Consider the following 23,780-nt stretch of genomic DNA (forward strand, 5'->3'; position numbering starts at 1 on the left):
GGGCAAAATGTCTCCATATTAACATGTACAGAAAGGTAATTGGCATATAGATAGCTCTGATGGAAGGGAGATGGCCATACACATATCCTTATACTGGTACATTGAGAATTGTATCAGGAACCTGTTTGTAGAACCAACAGACAGGTTGGCAGAAATACAAAGGAAATCATGTGATGCTGGGAGGCTGCCAGGGGTTGGTTGAGTAGCATCTCTGGGGACAGCAGCCAATGACAGGCGGTGTAGTTAACAGCCACTGCATGCTGTGTCACCAAGGACACCAGCCAATAGTGATGTCTGTACTTAAGGGCCATGGGATCACATAACACTGAGATTAGGTGTGAGATATAACCTTCTACCCCACAAGTAAGTCAGCTTTCCCTACACAGATCTGTCATGTTGCCATGTACCATTATCGCCCTAAAATACTAACTCTTGTTTTATAGGTGGCGTGCTTTGACTTTTGATGGAGAAAAATAGATACAAGTTTGGATTGTATTCAACATCCATCGATTCCCTGACTTGTTTTTTCATCAGTAGACCTTTTGTTTATCCAATTACATTTAAAATTTTATCAGCTACAATCAAACCTGCCTTTATAGCGACCACCTCTGTTTAAAGACCACATGTATAATACAACCACTTTCTCAGGGTGAGAAATGGTCTATTTCAACATCTCTTTACCTGTATATAAAGACCACATGAAGTTATATAACTTATGATGGCTTTTGATGGCCTGGATAAAAGCGCGCTAGGGGTCTTAGAGTGGGAGAAAACCTGAGTACCAGAGAAAATGCACATCATCGGGCAGGTGACCCTTATCTTCTCACTTCCATGCCGAGGATCAATGTCTGGCTGGCTAGGTGACAGGCGAGTGGCTGAACCACTACATGTTATGAGTTAAAGTTATGTTAAGTATGTTTTCTACTATCTGGTAGATATTAATCTAATTTGATTGGAAGTGCTTAATACATCATCATTCTAAGTTTGAAAAGTATTTCTGCACCCGAAAACATTTACAAAGCACTTGTGTGCACAACTATGTTGGATTATATAACCATCTGACCTCTCAACCCCATTATCTAAATGAGAACTGGGCATCTTGTAGAATACCATGATTTTTCACAGATAAACTGGTGTTTTCAAATTGAGAATTAAATTGTCTATCTTAAAGATGCTCCACCGCCGACAGAGCATAAATGATATTCATTATTTGAACAAAAATTTGTGAATAATCGTGTATATAAAGGTATAATTAACACAAAAAATAACATAAAATAATTTATTTTGCCTTTGGTGCATGCGCAATCAATACTTCATTCCATATAGAATATAGTGCCACAGATTTTTTCCGGGATGCAATTAATTCTTTTTCATATTTTTAACTTGAAGTAAAATTAGAAGCTCAAACTTTTCAAAGGTGGTAATGGTGTAAAGTAAGTAAGTTTAGTAACTGAAGAAAAATACTACATCGTCTACTCCTGCTTTTGATAGTGAAAAAATACCATTTGTCAGCGGTGGAGCATCTTTAAAATGCTTCTTTTTGTGTTAAAATATTTCCTAAGATTAACTAAAAAATATCAATGAAACTGGACCAATACAAAATCAATCTGATTACTATCAGAAACCAGACCTCCTAAGGCATGAACCATTTCAATGGATCTTAAAGATGAAAAAAATCTAAAATTGCCAAAAAAAGACTTTCCCAACAATATGTTTTGTAACAGATCATATGATTCCATTGAAGCACATATCAGTTACTTCCCTTGGAATTTTTATTTTCCTGAGACATAAACTGACAAGGTGGATAAAGCTGTTAGAGTTACCTCCAATTACCTTACACCAGCGAACCGGCATATTTTGTCCAAGAATATCAGAGTTACTTCCCTTTGTCCCTAAGAAATTTTTAAAAGGTAAAACTACCGATAAATTAAATATGATGTATGGTTATATAAAAAGGTATATAGCTTGTAGAAAATAGATGGTATTGTAAACATGCTGTAGTGAGTGTGTAATGATTGTGTTACATATATATACAGGTATCATAAATATTATATACAAACTGGAAATCATTTATAATGTTGCTAAAGAGTTTGATATTGGCCCTCGAGTACACTACCTATACACAGTAACAGTTAAATGTCTGCCGTCACAAATCAGAAAATCACACCTTTATACTACAGCAGGGGGCAGTCAGCCTGTAATTTGAAAGTGTTTTATAACATACACCGATCATATATATGTATATATGAGGAAAGACCATCTAGATTTCCTCACTGAAACTGCTAACCTTGGTCATTTGAACATCTAAAATCAAACATGTACACATTAATGAAACTTAATGCCTTATTTCTGACTTAACTCTGTTCAGATGTACAATATATATGCGTCATACTTCCAGTCAAACTCAACTTTTTTCAGATATACAATGTATACACTATTTCACTGCACTACTGGATGGTTTGCATGTATAATAAATCTTTAAAAAGTGTTGGGGTGATTGTCCCTAAAAACTGACAGCTATTGATCGAGGCAGGTTGAAGACAATTGATCAAAACTTCAACTGTCACTATCAATAGTTCAAAATGATATGGTTTTAGATTGTATATGTTACATGTAATTAGCATTATAACTATAAAGAACTAGGGAGTAATATGACAGGTAAACGGAGTACAGTAAAACATGTTTATAATGATCACACAAATTCATGGCACTTTTCACTTCAAGTTCGTATAAGATGTACAACAAACTCCCCGGTAATGATAAACTCCTCGGTAATGATGATTATAATACAGTCATTCAGTTAAACTCCCTGGTAATAATGCTTATATAACAAAGTCATTCAGTTGTTCTCCAGAGGTTTGTTATAACAGTGTTTTATGTATGCTCTTATTCTAACTTAACTTTCAGTAAAATAACAAATATGTAGCAGATATACATATCTGTTTTAAAACTTTTCCAAAACTTTCCTCATTAACCAATTGAACTATCGATAATCAATCCGTTTGATTAATCCAATAAGATTTTTCTGTCAGAATCTCAACAGTAATCTCTTATCATAAAGGTATACCTCACCCTGGCTGAACAATGAACAATTAATTTACTCATCCATGCATTTCTGATCATGCCTCTTTTCTGACTTAACTGAATCCACATGTACATTATAAAACTCATATATGTTGACCTTCATTACTGACTCAATTGTATCAATATTTACAACATACATCAACTCATCCATGTATCACACCTACATTCGTGATTCATATATTATTTACAAATATGTAGAATAAGTAACTCTGCACATAACTTTACTTAATACCAATCATGCATGCAAATATTTCCTATGACCTAGTTATGCATGACTGTATTGTAAGCACATCTGTTAACCTACAAAATTTGGTAAACAAACGACACTCTTCAATCTTTATATAAAATTGTAACAAACCAAAATCATATGAAGGATGTCATAAGACAATATACAATTGTATATACCAAAATGGTTTGTATTAACATTGACATGTTATTTGAATTAAATCATTCATAAGCCACCTTGCACAGATATGGAGAATGTCCAGAAATAAGGTTACCATGGTAACCAATATTCCAAATGAGTTCCATCTCTCCTAATTACCAGGTGTATCTATTACCTGTTCATGTTATGTTGTTAAACTTACCTGTAGGAAGTTTGTTTGTGGAAGGAAAATTGTGGAAGCTTGGTCGCATCTTCTTCTTCGTGATCACTATCAGACGGAATACTGGAGCATTCGGCCATGCTCTCAAAAAATCGGTCCCTCTCTTCATAGGTCATTCATAATAACATCCCCCTCAGCGAGGCTGTAACACACAAGATATTTATTAATGAGAATCTATCACAGGCAGGAGTAATGTTCAATAAATATTTCACTCGCTACAACCACACTAGCTCATATATCGTAAATACATGGCTAAAATTGACAATATATCACACACCACAAGGGAATACAGCCTTCTGTGGAAACTAGCCTTTCTGTCACAGTGAGAAAGGAAATACTCGTATTGCAACCTAACCTTTTCATCAGACAGGATATGTTTGCCATCGTCTATCCAAATTGATATATCTCATATACACCACCTTTTATCTTCCTCAAACAGCATCACAACAGAAAAATGAGCACCATCCCAACCTAAAACTTATCTCTACGCAGCATCCTTATCGTTCCAAGAACAAATACCCTTGACCAGAAATGGTTCATTTATCAATAAATACAATTCTATACAGTATATTTAATATAGAACATCAAATTTTATGTAAAATTTAATAAGAGTTGTGGCAGGGAAGAGAATGAACTGCCAGTTCCATTTCCTATATTACCCCTGGCTAATAAACATGCTGGTATATTTTTGTGTTGACATAGAGAATTTGACAAATTGCTTGTGTCCGTTGCTATATTTCTTGCTTCATTGATCAGATTGTAGGGCATATCTAAGATTTGAGGACAAGCTCCAACCAAGCCACCGCGATCTCGTGGATAATGATCACCTGTCTTCTGTGTGCCATTACTCCAGTACGGTTGTCATGGAAACTAAACATGATATTGATAACTTCTACTAAAAGCCCAGTAATGCACCTGAATGTTTGAACTAGCAAGAAAACAGATATATATATATGCGGAGATGATGAGAAAATCAGGAATTAGTCATCGTTGGTCAGGTCGACTGCGCTTGTAATCAACCGTCAACTCCACACAGCAGGCAGCCCTTCAGCCTTACAACCACATAATTAACTTCTAAATCTAAAGCATATATCTCGTTGCTAGTTATCACATCAAACACTCAACCAATATCATACACAAAAATAAATAGGTTGATAGACATCACAATGCAGCTAGACTACAGTATTATCACGTACAATGGACAGTGGCAAAATAGATATTTTGTAACTGCAAATACACCTCATGGTTATATTATCAGTAAAGCTATCAAAGCCATGAAATAAATTTTTCACTGCTGTCATGATGTAGTGTACTGTGTAATTTTTGTCCTGTGATGAGATGCACTGTGTAGTCTTTGCCCTGTGATGAGGTGTACTGTGTAATCTTTGCCCTGTGATGAGGTGTACTGTGTAATCTTTGCCCTGTGATGAGGTGTACTGTGTAATCTTTGCCCTGTGATGAGGTGTACTGTGTAATCTTTGCCCTGTGATGAGGTGTACTGTGTAATCTTTGCCCTGTGATGAGGTGTACTGTGTAATCTTTGCCCTGTGATGAGGTGTACTGTGTAATCTAAGCCCTGTGATGAGTTTTACTGTGTAATCTTTGCCCTGTGATGAGGTGTACTGTGTAATCTTTGCACTGTGATGAGGTGTACTGTGTAATATTTGCCCTGTGATGAGGTGTACTGTGTAATATTTGCCCTGTATTGAGTTGTACTGTGTTATCTTTGCCCTGTGATGAGGTGTACTGTGTAATCTTTGCACTGTGATGTGGTGTACTGTATAATCTTTGCCATGTGATGAGAAGTATCATGTATTGTTTGCCCTGTGATGAGGTGTACTGTGCAATCTTTGCTTTGTATTGAGGTGTACTGTGTAATCTTTGCCCTGTGATTAAGGTGAACTATGTAATCTTTGCCCTGTGATGAGGTGTACTATATAATCTTTGTCCTGTGATAAGGTATACCATGTAATCGTTGCCCTGTATTGAGGTGTATTACACTGCACAATCTTTGCCCTGTGATGAGGTGCACCATATAATCTTTGACCTTTGATGTAGTGTACTGTGAAATCTTTGCCCTGTGATGTGGTGTACTGTGTTATCTTTGCCCTGTGATGAGGTTTACTGTGTAATCTTTGCCCTGTATTGAGGTGTAATGTGTAATCTTTGCCCTGTGATGAGGTGTATTGTGTAATCTTTGCCCTGTGATGAGGTGTACTGTGTAATCTTTGCCCTGTGATTCAGGTGTACTGTGTAATCTTTGCCCTGTGATGAGGTGTACTGTGTAATCTTTGCCCTGTGATTCAGGTGTACTGTGTAATCTTTGCCCTGTGATGAGTTTTACTGTGTAATCTTTGCCCTGTGATTAAGGTGTACTGTGTAATCTTTGCCCTGTGATGAGGTGTACTGTGTAATCTTTGCCCTGTGATGAGGTGTACTGTGTAATCTTTGCCCTGTGATGAGGTGTACTGTGTAATCTTTGCCCTGTGATGAGGTGTACTGTGTAATCTAATCATTGCCCTGTGATGAGGTGTACTGTGTAATCTTTGCCCTGTGATAAGGTGTAATGTGTAATCTATGACCTGTGATTAAGGTGAACTATGCAATCTTTGCCCTGTGATGAGGTGTGCTATATAATCTTTGTCCTGTGATAAGGTATACCATGTAATCGTTGCCCTGTATTGAGGTGTATTACAACTGCACAATCTTTGCCCTGTGATGAGGTGCACCATATAATCTTTGACCTGTGATGTAGTGTACTGTGTAATCTTTGCCCTCTGATGACATGTACTGTGTAATATTTGCCCTGTAATGAGGTGTACTGTGTAATTTTTGCCCTGTGATGAGGTGAACTGTGTAATATTTGCCCTGTGATGAGGTGTACTGTGTAATCTTTGCCCTGTGATGAGGTGTACTGTGTAATCTTTGCCCTGTGATTGAGGTGTACTGTGTAATCTTTGCCCTGTGATGAGGTGTACTGTGTAATCTTTGCCCTGTGATGAGGTGTGTGTACTGTGTAATCTTTGCCCTGTGATGAGGTGTACTGTGTAATCTTTGCCCTGTGATGAGGTGTACTGTGTAATCTTTGCCCTGTGATGAGGTGTACTGTGTAATCTTTGCCCTGTGATGAGGTGTACTGTGTAATCTTTGCCCTGTGATGAGGTGTACTGTGTAATCTTTGCCCTGTGATGAGGTGTACTGTGTTATTCTTTGCCCTGTGATGAGGTGTACCATGTGTAATCTTTGCCCTGTGATGAGGTGTACTGTGTAATCTTTGCCCTGTGATTAAGGTGTACTGTGTAATCTTTGCCCTGTGATGAGTAATACTGTGTAATCTTTGCCCTGTGATAAGATGCACTGTGTAATATTTGCCCTGTGATGAGTTGTACTGTGCAATCTTTGTCCTGTGATGAGGTAAACCATGTAATTTTTTGTCCTGCCATGAGGTTTACTGTGTAATATTTGCCCTGTATTGAGCTGTACAGTATAATATTTGCCCTGTGATGAGGTGTACTGTGTAATCTTTGCCCTGTGATAAGGTGTACTGTGTAATCTTTGCCCTGTGATGAGGTGTACAGTGTAATCTTTGCCCTGTGATGAGGTGTACTGTGTAATCTTTGCCCTGTGATGAGGTGTACCATGTAATCTTTGCCCTGTGATGAGGTGTACTGTGTAATCTTTGCCCTGTGATGAGGTGTACCATGTAATCTTTGCCCTGTGATGAGGTGTACTATGTAATCTTTGCCCTGTAATGAGGTGTACCGTGTAATCTTTGCCCTGTGAAGAGGTGAACTGTGTAATCTTTGCCCTGTGATGAGGTGTACCATGTAATCTTTGCCCTGTGATGAGGTGTACTGTGAAATCTTTGCCCTGTATTGAAGTGTACTTGTAATGTTTGCCCTGTGATGAGGTGTACTATGTAATCTTTGCCCTGTGATGAGGTGTACCATGTAATCTTTGCCCTGTGATGAGGTGTACTGTGTAATCTTTGCCCTGTGATGAGGTGTACTTGTAATCTTTGCCCTGTGATGAGGTATACCATGTAATCTTTGCCCTGTGATGAGGTGTACTGTGAAATCTTTGCCCTGTGATTGAGGTGTACCATGTAATCTTTGCCCTGTGATGAGGTGTACTGTGAAATCTTTGCCCTGTATTGAAGTGTACTTGTAATCTTTGCCCTGTGATGAGGTGTACCATGTATTCTTTGCCCTGTGATGAGGTGTACCATGTAATCTTTGCCTGGTGATTGAGGTGTACTGTGTAATCTTTGCCCTGTGATGAGGTGTACTGTGTAATCTTTGCCCTGTGATGAGGTTTACTGTGTAATCTTTGCCCTTGATGTAGTGTACTGTGTAATCTTTGCCCTGTGATGAGGTTTACTGTGTAATCTTTGCCCTGTGATGTGGTGTACTGTGTGTAATCTTTGCCCTGTGATGAGGTTTACTGTGTAATCTTTGCCCTGTGATGAGGTGTTACTGTGTAATCTTTGCCCTGTGATTGAGGTGTACTGTGTAATCTTTGCCCTGTGATGAGGTGTACTGTGTAATCTTTGCCCTGTGATGAGGTGTACTGTGTAATCTTTGCCCTGTGATGTGGTGTACTGTGTAATCTTTGCCCTGTGATGAGGTTTACTGTGTAATCTTTGCCCTGTGATGTAGTGTACTGTAATATTTGCCCTGTATTGAGGTGTAATGTGTAATATTTGCCCTGTGATGAGGTGTACTGTGTAATCTTTGCCCTGTGATGAGGTGTACTGTGTAATCTTTGCCCTGTGATGAGGTGTACTGTGTAATCTTTGCCCTGTGATGAGGTGTACTGTGTAATCTTTGCCCTGTGATGAGTGTACTTTGTAATCTTTGCCCTGTGATTGAGGTGTACTTGTAATCTTTGCCCTGTGATGAGGTTTACTGTGTAATCTTTGCCCTGTGATGAGGTGTACTGTGTAATATTTGCCCTGTGATGAGGTGTACTGTAATAATCTTTGTCCCTGTGATGAGGTGTACAGTGTAATCTTTGCCTTGTGATTAAGGTGTACTTTGTAATCTTTGCCCTGTGATGAGGTATACTCTGTAATCTTTGCCCTGTGATAAGGTGTACATGTACTTTGTAATATTTGCCCTGTGATGAGGTGTACCATATAATCTTTGCCCTGTTTTGAGGTGTACTATGTAATCTTTGCCCTGTAATGAGGTGTACCGTGTAATCTTTGCCCTGTGAAGAGTGTGAACTGTGTAATCTTTGCCATGTGATGAGGTGTACCATGTAATCTTTGCCCTGTGATGAGGTGTACTGTGTAATCTTTGCCCTGTGATGAGGTGTACTGTGTAATCTTTGCCCTGTGATGAGGTGTACTGTGTAATCTTTGCCCTGTGATGAGGTGTACTGTGTAATCTTTGCCCTGTGATGAGGTGTACTGTGTAATCTTTGCCCTGTGATGAGGTGTACTGTGTAATCTTTGCCCTGTGATGAGGTGTACTGTGTAATCTTTGCCCTGTGATGAGGTGTACTGTGTAATCTTTGCCCTGTGATGAGGTGTACTGTGTAATCTTTGCCCTGTGATGAGGTGTACTGTGTAATCTTTGCCCTGTGATTGAGGTGTACTGTGTAATCTTTGCCCTGTGATGAGGTGTACTGTGTAATATTTGCCCTGTATTGAGGTGTACTGTGTAATCTTTGCCCTGTGATGAGGTGTACTGTGTAATCTTTGCCCTGTGATTAAGGTGTACTGTGTAATCTTTGCCCTGTGATGTAGTGTACTGTGTAATCTTTGGCCTGAGATGAGGTGTACTGTGTAATCTTTGCCCTGTGATGAGGTGTACTGTGTAATCTTTGCCCTGTGATGAGGTGTACCATGTAATCTTTGCCCTTGTGATTAAGGTGTACTGTGTAATCTTTACCCTGTGATGAGGTGTACTGTGTAATCTTTGCCCTAAGTGATAGGTGTACTGTGTAATCTTTGCCCTGTGATTGAGGTGTAATGTGTAATCTTTGCCCTCTGATGAGGTGTACTGTGTAATCTTTGCCCTGTGATTAAGGTGTGTACTTTGTAATCTTTGCCCTGTGATGAGGTGTACCTGTAATCTTTTCCCTGTGATAAGGTGTACATGTACTTTGTAATATTTGCCCTATGATGAGGTGTACCATATAATCTTTTCCCTGTGATGAGGTGTACTATGTAATCTTTGCCCTGTGATGAGGTGTACCGTGTAATCTTTGCCCTGTGATGAGGTGTACTGTGTAATCTTTGCCCTGTGATGAGGTGTACTGTGTAATCTTTGCCCTGTGATGAGGTGTACATGTAATCTTTGCCCTGTGATGAGGTGTACTGTGTAATCTTTGCCCTGTTTGAGTTTGTACTGTGTAATCTTTGCCCTGTGATGAGGTGTACTGTGTAATCTGTTATCTTTGCCCTGTGATGAGAGTGTACTGTGTAATCTTTGCCCTGTGATGAGGTGTACTGTGCTTAATCTTTGCCCTGTGATGAGTGTGTACATGTGTAATCTTTCCCCTTGATGAGGTGTACTGTGTAATCTTTGCCCTGTTGATGAGGTGTACAGTGTAATCTTTGCCCTGTGATGAGGTGTACTGTGTAATCTTTGCCCTGTGATGAGGTGTACTGTGTAATCTTTGCCCTGTGATGAGGTGTACTGTGTAATCTTTGCCTGTGATGAGGTGTACTGTTAATCTTTGCCCTGTGATGAGGTGTACTGTGTAATCTTTGCCCTGTGATGAGGTGTACTGTGTAATCTTTGCCCTGTGATGAGGTGTACTGTGTAATCTTTGCCCTGTGATGAGGTGTACTGTGTAATCTTTGCCCTGTGATGAAAGGTGTACTGTGTAATCTTTGCCCTGTGATGAGGTGTACCATGTAATCTTTGCCCTGGATTGAGGTGTACTGTGTAATCTTTGCCCTGTGATGAGGTGTACCATGTAATCTTTGCCCTGTGATTGAGGTGTACTGTGTAATCTTTGCCCTGTGATGAGGTGTACTGTGTAATCTTTGCCCTGTGATTGAGGTGTACTGTGTAATCTTTGCCCTGTGATGAGGTGTACCATGTAATCTTTGCCCTGGTGATTGAGGTGTACTGTGTAATCTTTGCCCTGTGATGTGATATTATGTATTCATGTAATCTTTGCCCTGTAATGTAGTGTACTGTGTAATCTTTGCCCTGTGATGAGGTGTACCATGTAATCTTTGCCCTGTGATTGAGGTGTACTGTGTAATCTTTGCCCTGTAATGAAGTGTACTGTGTAATCTTTGCCCTGTGATGAGGTGTACTGTGTAATCTTTGCCCTGTGATGAGGTGTTACTGTGTATCTTTGCCCTGTGATGATGTGTACTGTGTAATCTTTGCCCTGTGATGAGGTGTACTATGTAATCTTTGCCCTATAATGTAGTGTACTGTGTAATCTTTGCCCTGTGATGAGGTGTACTGTGTAATCTTTGCCCTGTGATGTAAGGTGTACTGTGTAATCTTTGCCCTGTGATGAGGTTACTGTGTAAATCTTTGCCTGTGATGATGGTGAGCTGTTACTGTGTAATCTTTGCCCTGTGATGAGGTGTACTGTGTAATCTTTGCCCTGTGATGTGAGGTGTGTACTGTGTATATCTTTGCCCTGTGATGAGGTGTACTGTGTAATCTTTGCCCTGTGATGAGGTGTTGTGTAATCTTTGCCCTGTGAAAGAGTAGTTGTACTGTGTAATCTTTGCCCTGTGATTAGGTGTTACTGTGTAATCTTTGCCCTGTGATGAGATTTTACTGTTTAATCTTTGCCCTGGTGATGAGGTGTACTGTGTAATCTTTGCCCTGTGATGAGGTGTACTGTGTAATCTTTGCCCTGTGATGAGGTGTACTGTGTAATCTTTGCCCTGTGATGAGGTTTACTGTGTAATCTTTGCCCTGTGATGTAGTGTACTGTAATATTTGCCCTGTATTGAGGTGTAATGTGTAATCTATTGCCCTATGATGAGGTGTGCTGTGTTTAATCTTTGCCTTGTGATTAAGGTGTATGTACTTTGTAATCTTTGCCCTGTGATGAGGTATACTCTGTAATCTTTTCCTGTGATAAGGTGTACATGTTACTTTGTAATATTTGCCCTTGGTGATGAGGTGTACCATGTAATCTTTTGCCCGTTTTGAGGTGTAATGTGTCTTTGTGTACTATGTAATCTTTGCTTGTCCTGTGATGAGGTTGTACTGTGTAATCTTTGCCCTGTGATTGAGGTGTACTGTGTAATCTTTGCCCTGTGATGAGGTGTACTGTGTAATCTTTGCCCTGTGATGAGGTGTACTGTGTAATCTTTGCCCTGTGGCGAGTTTTACTGTTTAATCTTTGCCCTGTGATTAAGGTGTACTTTGTAATCTTTGCCCTGTGATGAGGTGTTTGTACCATGTAATCTTTGCCCTGTGATATGAGGAGGTTGTACTGTGTAATCTTTGCCCTGTGATTGAGGTGTACTGTGTAATCTTTGCCCTGTGATGAGGTGTACTGTGTAATATTTGCCCTGTATGAGGTGTAGTGTGTACTGTGTAATCTTTGCCTGTGTAATTGAGGTGTACTGTGTGTAATCTTTGCCCTGTGTCTGAGGTGTACTGTGTAATCTTTGCCCTGTGTTGAGGTGTACTGTGTAATCTTTGCCCTGTGATGTAGTGTACTGTGTAATCTTTGCCCTGTGATGAGGTGATGTAATCTTTTGCCCTGTGATGTAGGTGTACTGTGTAATCTTTGCCCTGTGATAAGGTGTACTGTGTAATCTTTGCCCTGTGATGAGGTGTACTGTGTAATCTTTGCCCTGTGATGAGGTGTACTGTGTAATCTTTGCCCTGTGATGAGGTGTACTGTGTAATCTTTGCCCTGTGATGAGGTGTACTGTTGTAATCTTTGCCCTGTGATGATGTGTACTGTGTAATCTTTACTGATGAGGTGTACCATGTAATCTTTGCCCTGTGATTAAGGTGTACTGTGTAATCTTTACCCTGTGATGAGGTGTTACTGTGTGTAATCATTGCCCTAAGATGTAGTGTACTGTAATATTTGCACTGTATTGAGGTGTAATGTGTAATCTTTGCCCTTGATGAGGTGTACTGTGTTAATCTTTGCCTTGTGATTAAGGTGTACTTTGTAATCTTTGCCCTGTGATGAGGTATACCTCTGTAATCCTTTTCCCTGTGATAAGGTGTGTACTTTGTAATATTTGCCCTATGATGAGGGTGTACCATATATCTTTTCCCCGTTTTGAGGTGTACTATGTAAATCTTTGCCCTGTGATGAGGTGTACCGTGTAATCATTTGCCCTGTTGAGAGAGTTGTACTGTGTAATCTTTGCCCTGTGATGAGGGTACCGTGTAATCTTTGCCCTGTGATGGGTGTACTTTGAAATTTTGCCCTGTATTGAGGTGTACTGTGTTATCTTTGCCCTGTGATGAGATATTACATGTAATATTTGCCCTGTGATGAGGTGTACTTGTGTAATCTTTGTCCTGTGATGAGGTTGTACCAGTAATATTTGCCCTGTGATGAAGTGTGTAATGTGTAATATTTGCCCTGTGATGAGGTTGTACTGTGTAATCTTTGCCACTGTGATTGAAGGTGTATACTGTGTAATATTTCTCCTGTATTGAGATGTACTGTGTAATCTTTGCCCTGTGATGAGGTGTGTACTGTGTAATATTTTTACCCTTTAATTGAGGTGTACTGTGTAATCTTTGCCCTGTGATGAGTGTGTACTGTGTAATCTTTACCCTGTGATGAGGTGTACTGTGTAATCTTTGCCCTGTGATGTAGTGTACTGTGTAATCTTTGCCCTGTGATTAAGGTGTACTGTGTAATCTTTGCCCTGTGATGTAGTGTATACTGTGTAATCTTTGGCCTGTGAGATGAGGTGTACTGTGTAATCTTTGCCCTGTGATGGGTAGTTTGTACTGTGTAATCTTTGGCCTGAGATGAGGTGTACTGTGTAATCTTTGCCCTGTGATGGGTGTACTTTGAAATCTTTGCCCTGTATTGAGGTGTAATATTTGCCCCTGTGAGATATACCATGAGGTGTGATTGTGTAATGTGTAATCTTTGTCCTGTGATGAGGTGTACCATGTAATCTTTGTACTGCCAGGAAGTGTACTGTGTAATATTTGCCCTGTACTGAGGTGTACTGTGTAATCTTTGCCATGTGATGAGGTGTACTGTGTAATATTTCTCCTTAATTGAGATGTACTGTGTAATCTTTGCCCTGTGATGAGGTGTACTGTGTCATCTTTACCCTGTGATGAGGTGTACTGTGTAATCTTTGCCCTGTGATGAAGTGTACTGTGTAATCTTTGCCCTGTGATTAAGGTGTACTGTGTAATCTTTGCCCTGTGATGAGGTGTACCATGTAATCTTTGCCCTGTGATTAAGGTGTACTGTGTAATCTTTGCCCTGTGATGTAGTGTACTGTGTAATCTTTGGCCTGAGATGAGATGTGTACTGTGTAATCTTTGCCCTGTGATGATGTGTGTACTGTGTAATCTTTGCCCTGTGATTAAGGTGTACTGTGTAATCTTTGCTCTGTGATTAAGGTGTACTGTGTAATCTTTGGCCTGAGATGAGGTGTACTGTGTAATCTTTGCCCTGTGATATGTGTACTGTGTTATCTTTGCCCTGTAATGATGTATAATGTGTAATCTTTGTCATGTGATGAGGTATACCATGTAATCTTTGTCCTACCATGAGATGTACTGTGTAATCTTTATCTTGTATTGAGGTTGTACTGTGTAATCTTTGCCCTGTGATAAGGTGTACTATGTAAATATTTGCCCGGTATTGAGGTGTACTGTGTATTCTTTGCCCCATGATGAGGTGTACTGTGTAATGTTTAGCCTTGTGATGAGGTGTACTGTGTAATCTTTGCCCTGTGATGTAGTGTACTGTGTAATCTTTATCCTGTGATGAGGTATACCATGTAATATATGCTCTGTGATATAGTGTACTGTGTAATCTTTGGGCTGTGATGAAGTGTATTATGTAATATTTGCCCTGTAATGAGTTGTACTGTGTAACCTTTGTCGGGTGATGAGGTGAACCATGTTATCTTTGTCCTGCCATGAGGTGTACTGTGTAATATTTGCCCTGTGATGAGGTGTACTGTGTAATCTTTGCTCCGTGATGAGGTGTATTGTGTAATCTTTGCCATGTGATTAAGGTGTATTGTGCAATCTTTGCCCTGTGATGAGTGTGTACTGTGTAATCGTTTGCCCTGTGATGATGTGTACTGTGTAATATTTGCCCTGTATTGAGGTGTACTGTATGTGTAATCTTTGCCTGTGTAAGTTGTACCATGTAATCTTTGCCCTGTGATAATATGTACTGTATAATCTTTGCACTATATATAACTGCCAGTCCTGTACTATGTATACTGCCAGTCCTGTACTATGTGTATTACTGCCTCATTTGCCATGTGTTGTGATGTAGTGTACAGTGCTAAGTCATGTTACTATGCCTATTACTGCCCAGGTCCATTGTACTATGTATATCTTCTGCCAGTCATGTACTACGTGTATCTTAGCATGTGATGTAGTGTGCTATATATATACTCTGCCGGTGAGTGCCAGTCATGTACTATGTATACTGCCAGTCCTGTACTAAGTATACTGCCAGTCATGTACTATATATACTGCCAGTCCTGTACTATATATATACTGCTAGTCCCGTACTATGTATACTGCCAGTCCTGTACTATATATATACTGCCAGTCCTGTACTATGTATACTGCCAGTCCTGTACTAAGTATACTGCCAGTCATGTACTATATATACTGCCAGTCCTGTACTATATATATACTGCCAGTCCTGTACTATGTATACTGCCAGTCCTGTACTATATATACTGCCAGTCATGTACTATATATATACTGCTAGCCCCGTACTATGTATAATGCTAGCTATTTATTATGTATACATGCCAGTCCTGTACTATATATATTTACTGCTAGCCCGTACTATGTATACTGCCAGTCCTGTACTATATATTTACTGCCAGTCATGTACTATATATATACTGCCAGTCCTGTACTATGTATACTGCCAGTCCTGTACTATGTATACTGCCAGCCCTGTACTATGTATACTGCCAGTCCTGTACTATATATACTGCCAGTCATGTACTATATATATACTGCTAGCCCCGTACTATGTGTACTGCCAGTCCTGTACTATGTATACTGCCAGTCCTGTACTATATATATACTGCCAGTCCTGTACTATGTATACTGCCAGTCCTGTACTAAGTATACTGCCAGTCATGTACTATATATACTGCCAGTCCTGTACTATGTATATACTGCTAGCCCCGTAATTTGTATACTGCCGGTCCTGTACTATATATATACTGCTAGCCCCGTACTATGTATACTGCCAGTCCTGTACTATATATACTGCCAGTCATGTACTATATATACTGCTAGCCCGTACTATGTATACTGCCAGTCCTGTACTATGTATACTGCCAGTCCTGTACTATATATACTGCCAGTCATGTACTTTATATATACTGCTAGCCCCGCACTATGTATAATGCTAGCTATTTATTATATATACTGCCAGCCCTGTTCTATACAGAATATCAAGCAATTAACATGATTAGTGTTGTTGATAATTTGATAGGAACATTAACAACGACCAAGGATACACGATCTCATTTCCTAGGACATGATAAGTGTCAGTGATTAGACAACTTCACTCATTTTAGTACATAATCATGAGATGATCAAAATTACTTACAACATCATCAGCATATTGATTTGGCAGGCAATCCAGATAAAATCTAACAACCATTTCACTCATGAATTTTAGGATTGAAAACCATTCATAATGAACTCTTCCTTGGCATGTATTACGCAGGACCATTAGATAAATATATTGCAGCAAGTAACGTTTTTCTTGTTTTGTGTTACAAGAATTAAGATGACCATATCGCTATGCATGCCAGTTGATGGGGTTCATGGTCACCAATAAAATCTTGCTTTTCATCAGTTCATTACTCAATTGGTTGTTAGTAAACCACAGCATGATATATAACTCCAATATAATATCAGATTCCACCTTTATTTGTATAGAAGGTATTAGAAGTCAAAACCAAACACTCATTCCAATTCACAAACACACTTGTTTTCTGAAAATGTCTGTGGTAGTAATGTAGTCAAATGGGGGAAATAATCACAGATACAAACAATGTATGTAGTCTTATACATAAAAAGAACAATTTACATAAGTGATGAGGTATTAAGGGGAGATAACCACAGGTCAAACTAATCACAATGTATGAGATTAAGGTGTTAAAGAGAGATAATCACATATCAAACCAACCATACTGTATGTGGTGTTAAAGGGAAATAATCACAGGTCAAACTACCACAATGTATGTGGTGTTAAAGGGAGATAACCACAGGTCAAACTAATCACAATGTATGAGATTAAGGTGTTAAAGAGAGATAATCACATATCAAACCAACCATACTGTATGTGGTGTTAAAGGGAAATAATCACAGGTCAAACTACCACAATGTATGTGGTGTTAAAGGGAGATAACCACAGGTCAAACTAATCACAATGTATGAGATTAAGGTGTTAAAGAGAGATAATCACATATCAAACTACCACAATGTATGTGGTGTTAAAGGGAAATAATCACAGGTCAAACTACCACAATGTATGTGGTGTTAAGGGGAGATAATCACAGGTCAAACTAACCACAATGAATGTGGTTTTAAGGGGAGATAATCACAGGTCAAATTACCACAATGTATGTGGTGTTAAGGGGTGATAATCAAAGGTCTAACTAATCACAACCTACTTGGTCAAATGGGGAGATAACCCAAGGTCAAAATGTGGTCTTAAGAAGTAAATCAATGCACTGATTTTTCTGACATCTAAACAGAAATCAAGTTGAACGATTACTTACCTGCCCACAATATAAATGGTATAATAGATGTCTGGAGAAAGATCTCCCATCACATCAGTTTGCAGAGGTTGTCTAATACCACTCTACTGAGGAAAATATCAGACTTAAACAGATTAGAAAGCATCCAGCTCACAACTGTAGGACGGCACAACAATAAAACAGGAGCTGTCTGGACTGGCAGACAACCTTATGGATACAGATAGAGAACACCATTTTACTGCTATGCTTGACAAGCAAGCCAGCATCCGTCCAGAAAACACATATTGACCACTGCCAGTGTAGTAGTCTGTGAAAATACAGACAAAGCTACCTTAACCACCCACTGATTTGTCCTTGACATTATTTACTACACCAGTCACCTGAATCAAGTGACATCCAGTCGGACACAGCTAACGGCTGTATACCAAGATCAACATGCTTAACAATTCCTGCTAGTTCCAAACAAAACCTATAAATGGTTGCATACAAAAAAGGAAGTTAAAACATAGACTACATCTAGTTAGAACGGCATTACTGGTTTGATTAAGGAGAATTTAGATATTTAAAGCTTGGAAGCCATACACAGATACATTTTCATTAATAACAGACATCTTGAAAAAAGCAAAGCAGATCAAGTTGGAGAAAAAGGTTGAAGCCATTAAGCTTTTAGATACAAGAATGACTATATACTAACTGCAATGGAATTCAGGGTTAAAAATCAAGCAAAATGTTGAAAATTTTCAAAGACTCTTGAAAGAATATTACTGTTCACCTGCAGTTACACAATACTGAATGGAACGGAAGACATCAGCAAAGTGTATTTTGAGTTTTAACATAGCAGTGAATCATTGAATTTTTCTTTTTAATTACTGGTCTGCTTTGTCAATGATCTAACTAGTTTTGGCTTAATTTGTATAAAGAGACCACCTGTATAAAGAGACCACCTTAGAAAGAGACCACCTTATAAAGAGACTGCCTGTATAAAGAGACCACCTTAGAAAGAGACTGCCTGTATAAAGAGACCACCTTAGAAAGAGACCACCTTATAAAGAGATCACCTGTATAAAGAGACCACCTTATAAAGAGACCACCTTATAAAGAGACTGCCTGTATAAAGAGACCACCTTATAAAGAGACTGCCTGTATAAAGAGACCACCTTATAAAGAAACCACCTTATAAAGAGATCACATTATAAAGAGACCACCTTATAAAGAGATCACCTGTATAAAGAAACCATAAAGAGACAACCTTATAAAGAAATCACCTGTATAAAGAGATCACCTGTATAAAGAGACCACCTTATAAAGAGACCACCTTATAAAGAGACCACCTGTATAAAGAGATCACCTGTATAAAGAGACCATAAAGAGACCACCTTATAAAGAGACCACCTGTATAAAGAGATCACCTGTATAAAGAGACCACCTTATAAAGAGACTGCCTGTATAAAGAGACCACCTTATAAAGAGACCACCTTATAAAAAGATCACCTGTATAAAGAGACCATAAAGAGACCACATTATAAAGAGACCACCTATATAAAGAGATCACCTGTATAAAGAGACCACCTTATAAAGAGACTGCCTGTATAAAGAGACCACCTTATAAAGAGACCACCTGTATAAAGAGACCAACTTCTAAAGAGACCACCTTATAAAGAGACCTCCTTATAAAGAGACAGACTGTGGCTGTATTGTACCGTGTATATATGTTTCTAAGGAATATTTTACTGTTTTGAAAAGGTGTGTTACAGGACTGTAATGCCTATCAACAGCTAGTAATTTTTGAGGGTTAAATTTTATTTCTTTGGCAACCACATAGCTTAACTGTACCAGCTTACCCTTGAATAATGTTAGAGGCCTACAACATGTCAGTCTTCTATTGCGTCCTTGACACTTATTAGATTAAATAACTTCTTTATTTACAACTACAAAAATGTGTACATAGAGGCCTATACTTGGGTCTTCTACATAATGGCACTACCTCACCATCTAGTACCTGTGTAAACCAGACATTTTAATTAAAAAAAAAAATTTATTTACAACGACAAAAATGTGTACATAGAGGCCTGTACTTGGATCTTCTACATAATGGCACTATACCTCACCATCTAGTACCTGTGTAAACCAGACATTTTAATAAAAAAAAAATAACATTCGTAAGAGTCATGTGATTTCAAAATGTGATTAGCAAACAATCAAACCTGAAGTTTGTTGGTGATAGTATAATGTGGAAATCATGTAAATCCCCTCTGATCACACTTGAATTCAATATTAGATGAGAATTCCACATGGCTTTCAAATATTCATTAACATGTGAGCTTGTAATCAGGCGATATTTCAGTCCGTAGAGGTCTGCGTTCTGATAGTCAGCAATGAAACCATCTCAGAATAGATCATAAGGACACTTTGAGCACGCCCTCAACAAAATCAGATAAAACAATTACAATGCCAATCATTACGTTAATTCTGACGACTGATAATTTTGAGGCAAGCTGAGGTCATCTGCTGTCGTCCAAATCAGCCTTGCATCTGCCTGAGCTTATACATATTGGATGGGCCATTAAATCAAAAGAAATCCGGATTATGCAGATTGATGCAGAGTGTAAGTATTACCCAATAATAAAATGTTTGTAAAACACACAAATCCTGGCCATATAAAGGTTGGAAAATCAATACACATTATGTGTGTATTGAATGCTGTACACAGAGCGCTGCAGACACGTGTACACACACGACACAATCTATATTGTCCAGGCAATTTAATATACATGAATTGGTAACTACCTGGCAATTACATCGAGGACCACATTCCCTATCATAATTGCTGTCCCGGCAATTCCATTATTGTGAGGACAATTAAAGTACTAGCTTGAAATTTGAGAATATTACTAAACATTTCCAGGGTACAATATGTTATCTATCACCGAGTGCACAAATGCTGCTGAAAACACCTGCTCCAAGCCATTCCTCATTGATTGACAATAAAACAGCTTTCTGGTAACCATACCAAATGTAAATGATGTACCATCTACAAACATGAATCCATATTGTAGACCACAAGTAAACAAAGAAACAGATCAACTCGAGAGGCTGAAACAGTGTTTCTTTACATAAATTACCCAGTAGATGATAATCATTTTAGTCGGCAGTCTGGAGTTCAAGAAAAAACATTAAAAAATGACTATGTTAAAGAGATGAATCAGTACATCTTGGAAGCATCATACCCAGTAGCTGACACTGAGCACATTCAGAGAATTACGTCCCACCAATGGAAAATTTTAAAATAGGGGAAGTATGCAACATGTCAAGAAATTGAAGAAAACTTAGATTATTGTGTGTTTACAATATATTTTAATCAAGATGATATGTTGCCTTTGGTGATAATGATAATGCCACAAAGGCTATTGACCCTGGAATTTCATAATGGACTGATCTAGTCTTTGATTTAGAACAGCCTAATATATTTTCAGGGCTAAATGAGTTAAGGATGCAATGGCATCATTGTTTTCTAATATTGAGGAAGAATAAATCTTGTTGGCTGTCCTCTACCAGTATTTATTTATTAAATTTCCCACACTCTTATTCAGTCGTGATGTGACCATCTACATTTTTTGATTTTTTTTTTTAATTTTGGGTTCAATCATTCTTTAAAATTATAATTTGACATATTAATTTTATTTACATCAAATGAATAAATTTACTTATTTGATCAATGAGCTAAGTAGGCAATTTCTTTTTATTGAAAACATTTAGGCCTATATATCTGAGTATATTTAAAAATATTTTATCTTGCAGTTACATTTACGATGTATATTAAACACAATTAAGTTAATATAAATGATGAACTCTTGAACAATATTATACACTTATATCACATAAGTCTGTAGAATTTAAATCTAATTTCAAAATGTATGAAATAGTAGGGTTACACTTCCAGATAAATTGGTTATATTTTTTTGTATTTGCATGTCGACCTATATTCTACCATATACATAAACACAGACATCCCTATACATGTGATCCTACAGCTGATTCTACCAGTCTTAACAAATAATAAAATTCTAATCGTCGACGACATTACATTATGTTATAACTTAGCTCCACCCGGTCCTGTATGAATCGATCTCGCCCTGCCCGGCCCCGCGCGCCCCCCGTTGACAGCTTATTGACACACGACCACACCTGTGTTTTTCAATCACAACAAATTCACTTCCGCTTTCGAAATCAATCCAACAGATTTGTTTTATAAACTGTTTTCCATGGAAATCAAACATACTGTATAACAAAATATGTTTGTGTTGTATGGAATGTGCACTTAATGTTAGATTCGTTAGCAATAAATAAAATACGAGCACCTGTCAAAACTGGTCGGTGCTGAACAGGTGTAGTGTCGATCACGCACTCCACGTATAAATAGCTATTTACTTTACGGACAGAAAGTAATGGCAAGATTTATACTCAAAACTCTTCCATCTAATGGCCAAATATCTGTCACCCAAATTTTACCAAGAATCTCTTCGATATTTGCCAACAACATCGCTAACCGTGGAAGTCACTCACCTAACCGTGGAAGTCACTCACCTGATAGGATTGAATGTGTATTCCGTGTTGTTACCACAGGACTGGGATAGGCGCCATATTGTTAGCTAGGCATGTCGGGAATACAGATCGAGGTGTGAAGGAGCGGGGGAGGATAGTCGGGCTATAAATAATTACATTCAACTATAAATAGACGAAGCCCCACGTTTTATGAAATTCTGAGTGATTATCCAATAAATGTAACACTGCTTGGTGAAACAGACCCACACCTCGTATGCAGGTTTGCGGAACTAATTTAAAATCGTTGATTTATAATTTATAATGCGAGATTACTATAAGGAGTTGCACAGGGAAACGCTAATGCGAACATCACGACGTGCCGACAGCCGATACGCTATAAATGTTATATGATTTTTTTTTTTTAAATATAAATGTATCAAATATATTCGTTCTGCATGGAATTAATATGATTCTATATCCGGGCAAACATACCTACCGAAAATAGTTTATAAAAAAAATCTAATAAGTAATTGATATAGAATGTCCTGTTTTCAGAAGCTAAATATAACTGTACTTATATCTTTAAATTACAATTTTCAATATAGATCTATATATGTTAGTCAACCATTGTCGGTAATTCCTGAAAACATTAATTAATTAAAGAGTGTGTGCATGTATAACATGTACACTAATTAAGCACTAGGGATTAATGCGCGTGTACATTGTTATATATACACATGATGCATGCATGGTGGAGTGGTCATGACACAGTATAGCCATTCGCTTCCTGTTCAGTTCCATTAGTTGATTTACTGGTGGAGGAAAACCGGAGGACCTGGAGAAAAAGCACCGTCCACTACACGGCAACTGCCTCACATGGGATTCGAAATTGCCGCTCAGAGCTGTGGCATCTACGTGCACTCGCCCACGCTCCACAACTCCAGCCATAGCATGCTCGATACTCAGTGGTTCGATCACTTACTATCTCGACACCCCCGGACTACCTCATAGTATAACTGGAGGCAACAGATCAGAACAGATATTTTAGTCATTTAATGTACATCAAAAGAGCCGTATAACGGTACACTGTGGTCGATTGTGTGGCTTTGAAGTTGGGCGTCCCTCTCTCTGTAGTCTTCAAGAAAATTTGTGCAGGTCTGTGATTGGTTCCGATTTGTTCCCCTGAGCTGCCTTCAGTATAGCCCGAGATACTATGACCCTGACACCAGACTTAGACATGCATTATGACAGATAGATGTCTGGCGTAGGGCCAGAGCGCAGTAGTATTCGAAAATCTGGAATAAGTCGACACCGTTTGGTATCGGGCCAGGTTATCTATGATTCAGACTGACCACCGAGAAGCACCACTAACCCTTAGTCTATTCAACAAATGGATGGTAATATCTACCCAAATATAGCAATCCGTGGAGCTTAAAGGTAATTTGCATACTACGAGAAAATGGCGACGACGACGAGGGAAATTAAAAGTTGCGAAAAAGAAACTACTGTGTTGACACTATAGAACGTGCATGCGTGATGTAATTGATGGCTATATGAGTAGATGAATTATTGATTTTTTGAAAAGACCAAGGTACATAAATATGTAAGTGGCGATTCTCGGTGGTAATATTTTG

General features: G+C 38.6%; 1 protein-coding gene across 2 annotated transcripts in view; it reads right to left on the reverse strand.

The window, feature by feature from the left end:
• Window positions 1-22,314, reverse strand: part of LOC138328513 (diacylglycerol kinase zeta-like) — a 101,911-nt gene extending 79,597 nt beyond the window's left edge. For both annotated transcript variants that reach the window (XM_069275385.1, XM_069275375.1), the window contains exons 1-2: window positions 22,189-22,314; window positions 3,672-3,831 (exon numbers count right to left, since the gene is read on the reverse strand). In XM_069275385.1, coding sequence (XP_069131486.1) covers window positions 3,672-3,805 — 134 coding nt within the window. In that variant the 5' untranslated portion in view covers window positions 3,806-3,831; window positions 22,189-22,314. The remainder of the gene's footprint in view (window positions 1-3,671; window positions 3,832-22,188) is intronic.
• Between the last annotated feature and the right edge of the window lie 1,466 nt (window positions 22,315-23,780).

Source organism: Argopecten irradians, chromosome 1 (assembly GCF_041381155.1).
Source record: "Argopecten irradians isolate NY chromosome 1, Ai_NY, whole genome shotgun sequence".
In the NCBI taxonomy this organism is placed as follows: Eukaryota; Metazoa; Mollusca; class Bivalvia; order Pectinida; family Pectinidae; genus Argopecten; species Argopecten irradians.